At 45.7% G+C, this 17,267-nt stretch overlaps 1 protein-coding gene across 6 annotated transcripts in view; it reads right to left on the reverse strand.

Annotated features, from left to right (window-relative positions):
* The window catches only part of EXOC6B (exocyst complex component 6B), a 344,538-nt gene that overhangs the window by 172,298 nt on the left and 154,973 nt on the right, over nucleotides 1–17,267 (reverse strand). For all 6 annotated transcript variants that reach the window (XM_032685217.1, XM_032685216.1, XM_032685215.1 and 3 more), the window contains one exon: nucleotides 11,419–11,487. In XM_032685217.1, the coding sequence (XP_032541108.1) occupies nucleotides 11,419–11,487 (69 nt within the window). The remainder of the gene's footprint in view (nucleotides 1–11,418; nucleotides 11,488–17,267) is intronic.

The following is a 17,267-nucleotide window of genomic DNA, read 5'->3' on the forward strand; positions in this document are numbered from 1 at the left end:
CAAAGGGAAAGTCACAGACTCATGGAATCCTTCAGGCTGGAAAAGACCCTGAGGATCATCGAGTTCAACCATCCCCCAGCGCTGCCAAGGTCACCACTGACCCATGTCCCCAAGTGCCACATCCACAGGGATTTTAAATCCCTCCACGGATGGGGACTCCAACACTGCCCTGGGCAGCTGTGCCAGGGATGGAAAAACCTTTCCAGGAGGAACTTTTCCTCAATATCCAACCTAATCTTCTCCTGGTGCAACCTGAGGCTGTTTCCTCTTGTCCTGCTGCTTGTTTTTTTTGGGAAAAGAACCTGACCCCCCCCGGCTCCCCCCTCCTGTCAGGGAGTTGCAGAGCCAGAAGGTCCCCCCCGAGCCTCCTTTTCTCCAGGCTGAGCCCCCCCAGCTCCCTCAGCCGATCCTGCTGCTCCAGCCCCTTCCCCAGCTCCCTTCCCTTCCCTGCACACGCTCCAGCCCCTCAGTGTCCGTCTTATTGTGAGGGACCCAAAACTGCCCCCGGGATTTGAGGTGTGGCCTCAGCGCAGGGGACACGCTCAGGGGCAGGGCCACCACCCAGAGGGTTCCAACAGTCTGACGGGATCCCTGATGAAAACAAACTAAGGAGAAAAGCCAAATCCTGCACCTGGGAAGGAAGAACCTCTTCCCAACCCCGCGTGGGGACGGCCTGCCCGGGGAGCAGCTCCGTGGAGAAGGACCAAGAGCCTTGGCAGGGAGGAGCCGAGCCCGTGCCAACCGCCTGCCCTGGCAGCCTCCCGGGCTGTGTGAGCAGGAGCAGAGCCAGGAGATGCAGGGCAGCGATTATCCCCCTCTCCCCAGCACTCCTCAGGGCTGCATCCCTACCCTGCATCCAATTTGGGGCCTCCCAAATTCAGGAGAGACACCGACAAACCGGAGCGAGTTCACCGGAGGCCACCGAGGCAGCGGAGCTGGAGCTGATGGAGCTGGTTCAGTCTGGAGCAGGAATTGCTCCAAGGGGACCTGACAAGCACCTTTCACACCTGCCAGGAGGGCACGGAGCAGGATGAGCTGCCCTGGGAGATTTTACAGTCTTGGTCCTTGGAGGTTTTCGACACCAGGTCCTGGACTGATCCCAGAACTGCCCCCTGCTTCCATAGAATCCCAGAATGGTTGGATTGCAAGGGACATTAAAGCCCATCTCATTCCACCCCACTGCCATGGGCAGGGACACCTTCCACTAGCCCAGGTTGCTCCAACCTGGCCTTGGACACTTCCAGGGATCCAGGGGCAGCCACAGCTTCTCTGGGAAAATCCATTCCAGTGCCTCCCCACCCTCACAGGGAAGAATTCCTTCCCAACATCCCACCTAAACCTACGTTCAGTTTAAAGCCAATTCAGCAGGAGGCTGGACCAGAGACCCCTGAGCTCCCTTCCATATGGAATAATCCCATAAAACACTCAACAGACACATTACATCTTCCCTGGTCAGGGCTAACAGGGATTGAGCGAGCCGGGATAAAATCAGCCTTAAATGTCAACCATCAGGACGTTTCCAGTGACTGTGCAGAGCTCTGTAAATCCTGGGAAAGCTCAGTTCTGTTCCCAACCTCAGGTGACAAGAAGTCTGCATCTGGGCCATTGTAGTAAAACCTCCCTGGGCTTCTGGGTTTTTTTTTTTATTCCCTTCCCCCTTTCCAGGCCTGTTTTCCCGAGCCGAACGTTTTAAGCCTGGAGGCCGCCTGCGATCCTATCTCGCCGGCTTCGAGGGAACACTGATTCCTTTGCTGCTTCTTTGATGGCAGCCAAGTGGTTTTCTCCCGGGGTAAGAAGGGTCAGGGGGTTAAAAGAGCGAGATGACAATGACAAAAGTTCAATCTCTCGCCACCGCAGACGGAGCCCGGGCCGGGTCTCCATTAGCACGTAGGACGGGGTGGTTATCACAGGTCACTGACACCAGCCCGCTCTAATGGCTTTTCCTGTGTCCTTATCAATGCAGTGCACAAAGTGTCTCACCCCCAGCCTTTCCCTATGATCTCAGAGCTGTGTTTACAGCTATCTCACTCCACCAGGCACCACTGGGGCAGCCAAGTCAGCAGACAGTGAGATATGCCAGGACACGGCGATGGGACAATCTGCAAAGTGTCTGAGATGGACAAGGAGTTACCCAGAGACTTCCAGAAAGGGAATTTTTTCCACTTCCACCCCCCCACCCCACCCCACACACACCCCCCTTTAAAAAAAGTTAAAAAAAAAAAAAAAAAGCTTTTCAAGTTCCCAAGGACACCGAGGGAAAACTTTACAACCCTGAGCTCCAAAACAGAAGAGAACCACAGACTTTCCACGGGGGGGTTTGTGTTTCAGTATCAAATAAAAGGAACAACCGGTGGGTTGTAAAGAGGGGGAAAAAAAAAAAAGGGACGTTTTCACCTGAAAGCGAGGGCTGGGTAGCTCTTCTTGTTTGAATTGTGGTTCCTGTAAGAGCCTCTCTAATCCCTTGAAAGGAGAACTCAGGTTGTTTTGCCCCCCTCAGCAAAGAACAAATATTTTTGGTGGGATGCTGGAGAGGTGGGAAGGGGGAAGGAGCGTCCCAGGCACTGCGGTCGAGCAGTTGAGGGACCCCCCACTCCTGCCAAATCCTCATCCCACAAAGGCACAAAAAGGAGGATTCAAGGAGGCAACACAACCACCAGCACACTCCTGAGAGGGATCCAAACAAAGAGGAGGATTTAAGCCGAGGGCTGCGAGGAGAACAACGAGGAGCCGCCACCAGATTTGCAGCATCTCCCACCTCAAATGGAATCTGGCTTGACCATCCAAGGGGTGATTCCAGCACTTCACCTTGAGTCCCTGGGCACCAGAATGTAGCAATTCCAGTGATACACCAAAAGAAAGCCTCGTTTCTCCTCCCAAGGCTGTGCTGGCTCCTCACTAAGAGGCAGAAAGCCCGTTTTCTTCCCTGAAATACGTCAGGAAAAACGTTCCAAGCGGACACAGATCACCCACACTGCCCCTATTTTAGTGCAAAAAAAAAGCCTAAAGATATTTCTGCACTGATTGTTTTTAGTAAAGTGTGGGGGGTTTATTACTTATTGTACTCTTTTTTTTACCTTTTGAATGTATTTTGTGCATCAAAGCAGCTCCGGGGTTACAGAGGTTTGGGGTAAAGATAAAAATGTCAGTGGGGAGATACGACAAATTTATAGCAAATCCCTGTCAACTGCTATTTATCTAAATTATCCAGCTCTGGGATTCTCCAGGAATACTCCAGTAGCTCCAGATTTAAGCCTATATTTACATCAGAATCTGCTCTTTTTTTTTTCTTTCTTTCTTTTTTTTGGACACTTGTTCTTTACCCTAAAATGACCCCTTTGTAGCTCGGATCAAAGAGCTGGGAGTGCCAATACCAGTGTCTTCATGAACATGTTAAGAACCTCAAAGTAATTGGTAACCAATTAGCATAAAGCTAAAAAAACCCACCACGCCACAGCAAACCCCAAAAGAGCATTAACAGGCACCAGAACTGGCTGCAGAAGGAGTTTAAGCGACTTAAATCACCTCCGAGACAACTTTTTGGGAGCACCCTCTGCACAGAACATTGTTCAGCCCACGCTATCTTTATTTTTTGGCTTTTTTTTTTTTTTTTCTTAATTCCTTTCTGCTTTCCCTTCACCCTTTTGCTTTCTGCCTCGCTGCAGCTTTATGGGAAACATGAAACAGACAACAAAAAAAAAAAAACTGCTTTTCATTTCGTGTTATGTAAAGCGAAAGCAATTCCACGCCTTGGCCTCGAAATCCAAGGCGCCCAAACAGCTGTCGAGATGCTCCAGCAGATAAACCATCTGGCCCAAAACCTCACCTTTCCTCATTTATTTTGGATATCCATCAAAGCAAAAACCGGAGCAGTTCCACAAGACTTTTTGGTCAAAGCCAACATAAAAGATAAAGCCGGCGATGGCGGAGTCGCTTCGCTGCAGCGCTCGGGTTTCTTCTTTACATCAAAATATTGCCATTTTCAACAAACTCCCCTCTCGGGGAGCAAACAGAGCTGGTACCACCAGCCCAGCAGCACGACCACGCTGCAGGTGGATGTCCTCAAATAGCACAGGGCTGCTGAGTCGAAACTAAGCCGGGTTTAGTGGGTAGGATCAGCTAAAACTAGACTAGACCTCATCTAACTGACCAAGGAGGGACCCCAAGATTTACATGTCCTGGGTTTGCTGCTAGTCCCCCTTCCTTAAACCTGTCAGAGTTTCCCAGATTTGGGTTGGGAGGGACCTTAAAGCTCACCCAGTGCCACCTCCTGCCATGGGCAGGGACACCTTCCACCGGCCCAGGTTGCTCCAACCTGGCCTTGGACACTTCCACCTCAATATGATGCTCCTGACACCTGCAGAATCACCACATCCCTCCTTTCCAGCTCCTCTTTTTTTAAATTTTCCTAGGAAAAGGACAGCACAGTATTGAGGATTCCCACCAACACACTGAGGTTGTTCAGTGGTTCCAACCTGAAACCAAACCTGGCACCTGAAAAGCCCTTTTTCCTGCAATTCAGAGGGGATTTGCTACAGGCAGAAACCAGGGGCAGGGAGAGCACTTATTGTCTCAGGCAGTTTTAGGGATGCAAACCCAAATCATGGAATCATCTGAGCAAAGCAGGAGTTGGACACACAGAGAATCCAAGTGAAATAATACACAAATCCAATTTTAGGATGTTCTGGCTTGTTCCAGAGATATAAACCCAAATCATCTGAGCAAAGCAGGAGTTGCACACACACAGAACCCAAGTGAAACAGTACGAAAATCCTCTCCTGGGATGTCTTGTTTTGCTCCAGGGACATAAACCCAAATCATGGAATCATCTGAGCAAAGCAAGAGTTGCACACAGGGATAACCCAAGTGAAATAACACACAAATCCAATTTTAGGATGTTTTGTTTTGTTCCAGGGACACAAACCCAAATCATCTGAGCAAAGCAGGAGTTGCACACAGTGATAACCCAAGTGAACTAACACACAAATCCATTTCTGGGATGTTTTGTTTTGTTCCAGGGACAGGAACCCAAATCATCTGAAAAAAACAGAGTTGTACACACTGAAACAACACACAAATCCACCTTTAGCATGTTTTGTTTTGTTTTGTTCCAGGGACATAAACCCAAATCATTTGAGTAATGTAGGAGTTGCACACACACAGAACCCAAGTGAAATAACACAGAAATCAATTCCTGGGATATTTTGGTTTGTTCCAGGCAGTTGTAGGGACATAATCCCAAATCACCTGAGCAAAGCAGGAGTTGCACACACAGAGAACCCAAGTGCAATAACACACAAATCCATTCCTGGGATGGTTTGTTTTGTTCCAGGGACAGAAACCCAAATCACCTGAGCAAAGCAGGAGTTGCACACACACAGAACCCAAGTGAAATAATATGAAAATCCTCTCCTGGGATATTTTGGTTTGTTCCAGGCAGTTGTAGGGACACAAACCCAAGTCACCTGAGCAAAGCAGGAGTTGAACACACAGGGATAACCCAACTGAAACAACACACAAATCCACTCTTAGGATATTTTAGTTTGTTCCAGGCAGTTGTAGGGACATAATCCCAAATCATCTGAGCAAAGCAGGAGTTGCACACACACGGAACCCAAGTGAAATAACACACAAATCCACTTTGGGGATGTTTTGGTTTGTTCCAGGGACAGGAACCCAAATCACCTGAGCAAAGCAGGAGTTGCAGACACAGAAATAACCCAAGTGAAACAACACACAAATCCTCTCCTGGGATGTCTTGTTTTGTTCCAGGGACACAAATCCAAATCACCTGAGCAAAGTAGGAGTTGCACACAGTGATAACCCAAGTGATATAACACACAAATACATTCCTGGGATGTTTTGTTTTGTTCCAGAGATATAAACCCAAATCACTCGAGCAAAGCAGGAGTTGCACACAGGGATAACCCAACTGAAACAATACACAAATCCACTCTTAGGATATTTCAGTTTGTTCCAGGCAGATGTAGGGACATAATCCCAAATCATCTGAGCAAAGCAGGAGTTGCACACACACAGAACCCAAGTGAAGCAACACACAAATCCACTTTGGGGACGTTTTGTTTTCTTCCAGGGACAGGAACCCAAATCACCTGACCAAAGCAAGAGTTGCACACACACAGAACCCAAGAGAAATAACACACAAATAAAACTTTAGGATGTTTTGTTTTGTTTTGTTCGAGGGACACAAACCCAAATCATCTGAGCAAAGCAGGAGTTGCAGACACAGGGATAACCCAACTGAAACAATACACAAATCAATTCTTGGGATGTTCTGTTTTTGTCCAAGCAGTTGTAGGGACACAAACTCAAGTCATCTGAGCAAAGCAGGAGTTGCAGACACACAGAACCCAAGTGAAATAACACACAAATCCAATTTTAGGATGTCTTGTTTTGTTCCAGGGACATAAAACCAAATCATCTGAGCAAAGTAGGAGTTGCAGACACAGGGATAACCCAACTGAAACAACACACAAATCCAACTTTAGGATATTTTAGTTTGTTCCAGGCAGTTGTAGGAACACAAACCCAAATCACCTGACCAAAGCAAGAGTTGCACACACACAGAACCCAAGTGAAATAACACACAGATCCAACTTTAGGATGTTTTGGTTTGTTCCAGAGACACAAACCCAAATCACCTCACCAAAGCAGGAGTTGCACACACAGAAAACTCAAGTGTAATAACACACAAATCCAACTTTAGGATGTCTTGTTTTGTTCCAGGGACACAAACCCAAACCACCTGAGCAAAGCAGGAGTTGCACCCAGAGACAACCCGATTGAAATAACCCCCAGTTGCACTCCTGGGCTGTTCTGCTCCGTATCTCCAGACACCCAAAGCCTCCCCTACGCCCATTTCTCCCTCGAGGCACCGCCAGCCCGTTTCTCAGGGAAAAGGAATCGGGATGAATAGTCCCATAAAGAATCCCAGCAGAGCTTGTCCTGCCCGGGAGCCGCCACCACGCCAAGGTCCAACTCTCAATTAACCCCCGGCCGACCTTCCTTCACTTTCTTTCCCCCTCCTCTGCCCTTCCTGAGAAAGTTCAGCGTTTCCTGGAAAAGTCTCCCTGCCTGTTTGATATTGTACTTCGCCTTGGTTGCTGAAGGAAGGATTTACAGGTGCCTGGCCCCCTCTGGAAGACCATGACCGGAGGGTGACCTCCCGGTACAATATGTGAACTCCTGCCCTGCTGATAAGGCTGCCAGATATGAGTAGGATTTTTCAAATAATCCTTTGGGAATTTATAAGCAGCGCGGCCATAAAACCGAGGTGACTGGAAGGTCGATTTCACTAAAAATAATAAATATCCCGATGTTTATTCAACGTTGGGCCTTTTTAACTGCGGGCCGAGCGCCGAGATAACGCCATTGTAAATGACAAATATTGGGATTTTTTGGTAACTATTACATTATGATCCTTCCGTCTGACACTGATGTGGCCGTTTCCCTTCGATGCTTGCAGGATCCCTGACATTGTTCAGCCCAAGTTGGGCCTGGAAAGCCGGGGCAGGATTCAATCACGGGTCAGGAAAAGGGCAGTTTTCTTCTCGGGAGCCTCGGGAACCTTTTTCTGGTGCTCCCGTCTCACTAACACACCTTCTGCCCGGGGGTTTTTGGCCTTATCAGGGGTTTTGGTGGAAGTAGAGAAGGAGGAATGGGAGGACTGAGTGATCTCAGCTCAGGATGGGGACAGAGGACACTGACCTGCTGGCATGGAACCCCTGCTCCAGGTTAAACCTCCCCATGGAATCGTTTCTGGTGGAAAAGACCTCAGAGACTGAGTCCAACTCCAGCACTGCCAAGGCCACCACTGACCCATGTCCCCAAGTGCCACATCCACAGGGATTTTAAACCCCTCCAGGGATGGGGATTCACCCCTGCCCTGGGCAGCTGTGCCAGGGCTGGACAACCCTTTCCATGAAGAAATTTTCCCAAAATCCAACCTAAACCTCCCCTGGCACAACTTGAGGCCGTTTCCTCTCATCCCATCCCTCGTTTTCTGGGAGAAGTGACTGGTCCCACCAGGCCCCACCCTCCTGTCAGGGCGTTGGGGAGAGACCATCACCAAGTCTCCTGCACTATTCCCACCTCCAGCAGAAGACAATCCCACCCAGATCCATCCCACAGATCCAGCCACGAAACCTGCCTTGGAACAGCAGCATTTCCCTGATATATTTTGGAGGAGGGACTGATATTTCAGATTAGAAAGCAAAGCAACAAGACAACAACAAAAAAAAACCCCAACCAAATGTAGAAACAAAACCCATTTGAAATGTGCCAAACTGCTCCAGCCACCACCAGAATCCCTTCATCCTTCTCCTCATCCCACCTTCAGGTCCAAACACACCATTAAATCCACGTCGAGGCCCGTGAGCTGCTCCAGTATTATTCCTAATATCCTGTTTTCATCATCCGTATTTTCCCCTGAAGTTTCTCCCAAATAAAGTGACACTTGGAAAGCCACGAAACCCCTCGGAGCAGTTTGTAGTCTCCAATTAGCAAACAAACTGAGGAGGAGGGTTTTGTCCAACCTAAACACGGCGACGCGATTTCGGGGAGGGCAATTCCTTCATCCCGATAAAATATCCCGGCAAAGGAGCCAAATGGCATTATTATTAACAGCTGAGGGCACAGAAAGAGGTCTTACATAACTGGGGGTTTAGGACAACTCTTCTCCTTCAGCAAAATTCCTGCTGGAGAAACTCTGGAAGGGCCTTAAAAACAATTCCCTCTCGAGCCTGGCTCGGAAAGGGAGGAAAGTTGGGAACGGAGCGTTCCTTTCATGTGCTGCCTGGGCTCTGGAATGTCCAACCACGGGAGAAGAGCCCTCCAACAGCTCCCAAGCTCCTTAAAAAATAGATGCAGACCCCACAGGTTGGTTGGGTTGGTGGATGAAAAGCTTGGGAGCCGCCGGAGGCGCCTCGGGAATTCCAAGTCGGAGGGTGAGCTCCGAAGGGAGCTTTTATTATTAATGAAATGATTTAATTTAATATTAGTGGTAAAATTGAAATAACTTAATTTCATAATAAAAAATAAAATAATTTAATTTGATATTAATTTATCAGGAGGCTCCTCTGAGCTCCTGATAAATTAATAATGAAGAAATTAGTGCCTTACGTGCTCGTAACGCCCAGGAGAAAGAGCAGCTCAAACACAGGAGATCTCCTAAAAGTTCTCCAGAGCTGACACAGCTCAGGGGGACAATTTGCAGCCCAAAAATGAGCCCTGACACGGAATAATTCCAGTTGGATCCCGTTTTTCCATCAGGGATGCGGGAGGGATCCAGTCAAATGTGGATTTGGTGGGATTTGGCAGCAAATCTGCTCCCGGTAAATGATGCTTGAAGGGCAGCAAAGTTCTTGTAGAGCAGCAAATAGTTCATTTCAAACCAATTCCTGCCCCAAAACTCCTCCATTTGCACTGAATAATCAATACACTGTGGCCAAAGATGAATTCTTGGAGGAATGGTAAGTCAAAAAATCATAAAATCCAACCAATTCCTCCCCAAAACTCCTCTATTTCATTGAATAATGAAGATACTGTGGACAAAGGAGAATTTTTGCAGGAAAACTGTATCATGGAATCATAGAATCACACCAATTTCTCCCCAAAAGACCTTAATTTGCAATAAATTAAGAATATACTGTGGCCAAAGAAGAACTCTTGGAGGAAAACTATGCCAAAAAATCATAAAATCCAATCAATTCCTCCCCAGAACTCCTCTATTTGCATTGAATAATGAACATACTGTGCACAAAGATGAAATCTTGGAGGAAAAATATATTAAAAAATCATTAAATCAAACAAATACCTGCCCAAAACTCCTCTATTTCACTGAAAAATTAAGATACTGTGGACAAAGGTGAATTTTGGGAGGAAAACTATATCATGGAATCATAAAATCATAAAATCCAACCAATTCCTGCCCAAAACTCCTCCATTTGCCCTGAATAATCAATATACTGTGGCCAAAGATGAATTTTTGGAGGAAAGATATGTCAAAAAATCATAAAATCCAACCAATTCCTCCCCAGAACTCCTCTATTTCATTGAAAAATTAGGATACTGTGGACAAAGGAGAACTTTTGGAGGAAAACTCTATCATGGAATCATAGAATCAAACCAATTTCTCCCCAAAACTCCTTCATTTGCAGGGAAAAATTAAGATACTGTGGCCAAAGGTGAATTCTTGGAGGAAAACTGTGCCAAAGAATCATAAAATCATAAAATCAAACCAATTCTTCCCCAAAACCCCTCCATTTCTACTAAATAAATAATATACTATGGACAAAGATGAATTCTTGGAGGAAAAATATGTGAAAAATCATAAAACCAAACAAATTCCTGCCCCAAACTCCTCTATTTCATTGAAAAATGAAGATACTGTGGACAAAGGTGAATTTTGGGAGGAAAACTATGTCATGGAATCATAAAATCATAAAATCCAATCAATTCCAGCCCAAAACTCCTCCATTTGCACTAAATAAACAATATACTGTGGCCAAAGAAGAGCTCTTGGAGGAAAAATATGTCAAAAAATCCTAAAATCCAACCAATTCCTCCCCAAAACTCCTCTATTTCATTGAAAAATGAAGATACTGTGGACAAAGGTGAATTTTGGGAGGAAAACTATATCATGGAATCATAAAATCATAAAATCCAACCAATTCCTCCCCAAAACTCCTCCATTTGCACTGAATAATCAATATACTGTGGCCAAAGATGAATTCTAGGTAGAAAAATATGCCAAAAAATCATAAAATCCAACCAATTCCTGCCTAAAACTCTTCTTTTTGCAATAAATTAAGAATATACTGTGGCCAAAGAAGAGCTTTTAGAGGAAAAATATGCCAAGAAATCATAAAATCCAACCAATTCCTGCCCAGAACTCCTCTATTTGCATTGAATAATGAACATACTGTGGCCAAAGATGAATTCTTGGAGGAAAAATATGTCAAAAATCATAAAATCCAACCAATTCCTCCCCCAAACTCCTCCATTTGCACAGAATAATGAAGATACTGTGGCCAAAGATGAGTTTTTGGAGGAAAACTGTATGAGAGAATCATAGAATCAAACAAATTCCTGCCCAAAACTCTTCTGTTCTCACTAAATAAAGAAGATACTGTGGGCAAAGGTGAAAATCTTGGTGGAAACTAATAAATATATACATTAAAAACTCAGGATTTGTGATAATTGGAGGAAACATCCCTTTATATTTCCGAGCTCTGCATTATATCATATTTCTGAATATTTCTGAACTCCGAGGGTTTCACCCAAATCCATCCATCCCTGGGCTATTTTCCACTTCAGGGAATCCACTTTGGAGGAAGAAATTATAAATAAATATAAATAAATATAAATAAATATGAATAAATCAGCCCATGGGTCACTCACCAGGACAGAATAGATGTGCAGGCAGCGATAAACTGGGGAGAAATCCACCAAATCCTGGGCTCCAGGCACCTGGAAAACGGCAGGAGATGGGTGTGAAATATGTGGAATATGTGGGAAAAGTACAGGAAAGTGGAACCTCCCCCCAAAAACTCACATATAAAGTGCAACTGCAAAAAAAAATTCTATACAGGTGAAAGTGCAAGGCTGAAAAATAATCAATTAGGAATAAATGATACTGGGAAAAAAAATCATATCCAGGTAAGTGCAGTTCTTCAAAAAAATAATATATCAATAAGTGTCACTCTAAAAAAAAAATAATCACATTTAGGTAAGTGCAAGTCTAAAAAAAAATATTTAAAAAAAAAATCACATTTAGGCAAGTGCAAGTCTAGAAAAATATTAAAAAAAAATCACATTTAGGCAAGTGCAAGTCTAAAAAAATATTTTAAAAATATCACATTTAGGTAAGTAAAAGTCTAGAAAAATATTAAGAAAAAATCACATTTAGGTTAGTGCAAGTCTAAAAAAATATTAAAAAAATCACATTTAGGTTAGTGCAAGTCTAAAAAAATATTAAAAAAAATCACATTTAGGGAAGTGTAAGTCTAAAAAAAATATTTAAAAAAATCACATTTAGGTTGGTGCAAGTCTAAAAAAATATTAAAAAAATATCACATTTAGGTAAGTGCAAGTCTAAAAAAATATTTTAAAAAAAATCACATTTAGGCAAGTGCAAGTCTAAAAAATATTTTTAAAAAAATCACATTTAGGTAAGTAAAAGTCTAGAAAAATATTAAGAAAAAATCACATTTAGGTTAGTGCAAGTCTAAAAAAATATTAAAAAAATCACATTTAGGTTAGTGCAAGTCTAAAAAAATATTTTAAAAAATCACATTTAGGGAAGTGCAAGTCTAAAAAAATATTTAAAAAAATCACATTTAGGCAAGTGCAAGTCTAAAAAAATATTAAAAAAATCACATTTAGGTAAGTGCAAGTCTAAAAAAATATTTAAAAAAATCACATTTAGGTTAGTGCAAGTCTAAAAAAATATTAAAAAAATCACATTTAGGGAAGTGCAAGTCTAAGAAAATATTATAGAATATGTATTATTATGTAATATATAAATAATTATCACTCCAAAATATCAAATATAGGTGAGAGTAACTCCAACACGAGCAGGTTCAACAGAGAGATTTCAGGTACAATAACCAAGTTGCTAATAAATGGTTGTTATATAACATTATATCTGATTTTATTTCAATTTTTTTTTTATTTTTTCAAGGTTTTAAAGCGGGAAAATGTCCTTTTAATGCTGATTTTGCCCCATTTCCAACCCCACTGCAGCAGATTCATTTTGACCAGGGGCTCCAACACCGGTCCCGGCGTCCCGGCACAAGCCCTTATGCAACAAAAGGGGATCAAACAAACCAAACCCAACTTATTCTTTAGATTCCCAGTTTGATTTGTTTTAAAATAAAGCTGGAAGTGTTATTTTATTTTGCATTTTTTTTGTGTGTGTGTGTGTGTGTGCTCAGGGAAGAGGCGCCACAAAGGCTCCACCACCTTTCAACAACACGCCAGAGTCGTGAGCGGGGACGAGGAAGAGCTTTTTCCAAGGCTTGGGATGGAGGGAGGGAGGGAGGGAAAGGAAAGATCAGAGGGGGAAATTTGCATAAAAGAGGCTCTTGTCCTTTGGAGATGTTGGAGGGAACATGGAATTAAAGCTTGTTGGCCGGGCCTTAAAGCTGAAGGAACCATCTCCTTCTCCCCGAAAATCCGGAGAGCAGGGGCGTGTTCTGTTGACATGTGGTGGGGGAATGAAAAAAAGAAAAGGGGGAGAAAAGATGAAAGGGCCCAATGGACAGGCCTTTGGAAACATGTTTATTTTCTATATTTTTAATTGTGCTTCTGAGGCCTTTGGGCTGGGAAGGAGGTGGGATGAAGAAAGAGGAGTTTCGGGATGAAGGAAGGTTTGCCAACCACGCGCCTGGGGCGAGGGTCCCGCTCGGCTCAGCCAGCAGGGAGGGCAAAGGGGATGGGCTGGGAAGGGAAAATGGGGGATTCTGGGAAAGAAACTCCTGGATAATGTGGAACTTCTGGTAAAGAATCCCCTCCATGCAAAGGAACTCAGGGCTCGGTCACGCAGAGCTTCTCGGTGGGAGTGGAAATGATGGAGCACGGACCGGTTTGGGTTGGAAAGGAACTTAAGGATCATCTCATTCCACCCCCCTGCCCTGGGCAGGGACACCTTCCACTAAAGCAGGTGGCTCCAATTCCCAAAAAGAAAGACACAGAGACAGAAAGTGAAGCTACAGACGTGGGAATATCTAATCCTGCATCATCAGGATCACATCGAGATCCCAAAAAAACCTGTCATTCCCAAGCCATCAGTGCAGGGAAGGGAAGCAGGAGGCTCGTTGGGAACAAGGTAGCAAAGAGAATTAATTTTTGGGGTGCTGTGAACCCACTCAACCATCCACCTGCACTTTCTTTCCCAGCCTTGCACCAAACACTCCATCCCAGCAGCTTTTCTGGATGAGCAGCGTTGGCTCTCCGGGAAGGAGGAAGGTTTCCAAGCACAGGCTGAGGCTGGGATCAGCCATGGAACCCTTCCCATGTTCATCTGGGATGATGAACACATCATCCACCTGAAGGTTGGGAGAGCTGGGGGGGTTCCCCTGGAGAAGAGAAGGCTCCAGGGAGAGCTGAGAGCCCCTGGCAGGGCCTAAAGGGGCTCCAGGAGAGCTGGAGAGGGACAGGGGACAAGGTATGGAGGGACAGGACACAGGGAATGGCTTCACATGGACAAAGCACAGGATTAGATGGGATATTGGGAAGGAATTCCTGGCTGGGAGGGTGGGGAGGCCCTGGCCCAAGTTGGGCAGAGAAGCTGTGGCTGCCCCTGGATCCCTGGAAGTGTCCAAGGCCAGGTTGGAGCAACCTGATCTAGTGGAAGGTGCCCCTGCCCATGGTAGGGGGTGGAATTGGATAATCTTGAAGGTCCCTTCCCACCCAAACCATTCCAGGATTCCCTGCTCACAGCTGAACCGAGGGCACAGAGCTGGGAACAGCCCTCACCAACATCCCTTTCACCTTTTATAATCCTTTATTTGACAACTGCAAACATGAGGCAGCACTTTTATCCCATCTATGCCAGTTTTATCCCACCTTCCTGGCCCTTGATTTTCCATTTGGAGCCTCCCAGGCCTCCCAAACTCCCGAACCAGCTCCCAAACCCACATTTCAGCTGGTTTGTGGCCTCCTCAGGGCACAGTTTTGCCTCGCCGGCGTCGAGAGCGATCGGCCTGCAGTTGCTAAAACACTTAAAAAACGCTTCTGGCTCCCGAATCCCTGATTGCAAAACTCCTGGAGATCACTGGAGCAGACAGGGAAGCACCAGCAGGCCCTCCCCGTTCCATCCTCCAGAGGAATCTGTCATCCCTTCCCATCACCATCAAAGCAGGCCCAGCTTTCCAGCGAATTCCGACTCGGGATCAAACAGCTTGGATTCGGGACGCTGAGCTGAACGCGATCCACGGAGAAATATTCCCGATAAAGGTCTATTGCCAAAAAAGCCGGAGTTTCCTCCCCTCCTCCTGCCCCCCGAGAAATTCTTTCAAAGCAACTGCAGAGTTTTCACAGTCTCTGATCTTCTGTGAAAACTTTTTAAGCCCACACACGCTCCCAAAAACAAAATCTGCTGGGTTGTCTCTGCAGAGCTCCCAGTTCCGAGCCATTAACGGCTGGAAAAATTCCCAATAATTTTCACGTTCCTAATTTCAAATTCCTAATGGAGGAACGGCATTACGGGGACGTGGAAGGTCGACCCGGGACCACAAGAAAGTTTGTGGGAAATAAAGCCAAGCCCCCCCCCCCAAAAAACGTGCTGGGATTTGAAGTAAGGTGTAAATGTAAGTGTAGGATAAGGAACAATATAATTATGACATAAATATATATGTTTTTTAAGGAAAAAAACAGACCATGTCTTTCACACACACACCACAGCCCTACAAAAACATTCCTATTATTCAAAATCTTTCCAAAACAGCCAAGTCTATCAACCAGCCTGTGATTCCAGGGAATTCTCTCTCTGGCTGGTTTAACACACTGCACAATTTTACGTGTCTAATATTTACAGATTTAGATCTTTAACTAATATTTCGATATTTGGACATACCTAAAAATTCAGATTTCACATATCCCCCTCAGCAATGACTTGATTTTGTGAGCCAAAGCTGCAGCACCAATGTTCAAAAAACATAAATAAATCCTTGATTTCTGAGACTTGACCACGACCCAAGACCTCGGACCACCCCCACAAAGGGACTGATTTTGCCTCTGACATCTCCCCTAATCTTTTTTATGGTTTTTTTTTTAATGCCTTTTCATTCGCAAGAACAAAGGATTTATTCATCTTGTCCAAAATATTTCCCAGTCCACCAAACATCAGCTTCACAAATCTTGCTCCCGAATCTTGCACCGGGCACGTTCCCGGAGCTGGGAGCAGGGGGAGACCTGTCAGCCTCTGTAAACAGCCAAACACGCTCTCTGTTCTGCAAGAACTTTTGGGTTCAACAATTCCTGAAGCAAATTTAACCCATGGAAGCCAAGTTTTTCATGGAAATGTTCGACTGTGATGTCGCCAACACCAGGTTGGCCCAGATTAAGGGATGCTCTGCTCCGGCTTCGGATAATTTGGGATACGAGGATGTGAATCTCTGAACCTTGATGGTTTTTGATGTAAAGACACAAAACAAGCAGAGATATATTTGATCCACAGGGAAGGGAAAAACCCTCCTAACTGAAATAGCAGCAATTCCAGACAACCTGAATTCAGGAATTCAGGAACCACCTCATGGGCCTGTGGGTTGATGTCCATGGATGAGCTGGGGCTGAGGAACATGGGACACATGACACGGAATCCACCAAGGCTCAGCTCCAGCAGAGGACACGGAGCATGGGGGGGGGGGGTGTTCATGGGACACAGATTCCAAGAAGGATCCGTTCACCTTATGGGATAAAACTCTACTGCTGCCAGAAGTGTTGGTTCTGCATCTCCAGCTCTGGAGTCCTCAGGATAAGAAAGACACAGACTTCTTGGATCAAGCCCAGAGGAGCCCTGGAGATGTTGCCAGGGCTGGAGCCCCTCTGCTCTGGAGCCAGGCTGGGAGAGCTGGGGGGGTTCCCCTGGAGAAGAGAAGGCTCCAGGGAGAGCTGAGAGCCCCTTGTAGGGCCTAAAGGGGCTCCAGGAGAGCTGGAGAGGGACTGGGGACATGCACATGGAGGGACAGCACACAGGGAATGGCTTCACATGGACAAAGCCCAGGGTTAGATGGGATATTGGGAAGGAATTGCTGGCTGGGAGGGTGGGGAGGCCCTGTCCCAGGTTGGGCAGAGAAGCTGTGGCTGCCCTTGGATCCCTGGAAGTGTCCAAGGCCAGGCTGGAGCAACATGGGCTGGTGGAAGGTGTCCCTGTTGTAGATTTGCTACATCCTGTGTGGTCTCAGTGTCCTTTGACTATCCCATGGCTTAACCTTGGGGGAAAAAATGACTGCATTCCTACAGTCAGGAGGGTTCCCAGGACACTGTAACCCTGGAATCGGCCAGAGGGTCCTGCCGACTCCGTGCTCTCACTCCAGCTCATGTGAGACTCAACAGGCTCTGTCTGAAACACAGAGGGTTTTCCCAGTGTCCAAGATGTCTCTTCCATAATTCCCAAACAAAAGGTGGAGGCTGATGGTACCTAAGGAAGACATTTCTCAGGGAGAGCCAAGAGAGCTCTCCGGGGTCGCTGCTCCAGCTCCCACAACTTTGTAAGGAATCTATTCCGCTCACTCAGAGGACTGCAA

Source organism: Chiroxiphia lanceolata, chromosome 4, assembly GCF_009829145.1.
Source record: "Chiroxiphia lanceolata isolate bChiLan1 chromosome 4, bChiLan1.pri, whole genome shotgun sequence".
In the NCBI taxonomy this organism is placed as follows: Eukaryota; Metazoa; Chordata; class Aves; order Passeriformes; family Pipridae; genus Chiroxiphia; species Chiroxiphia lanceolata.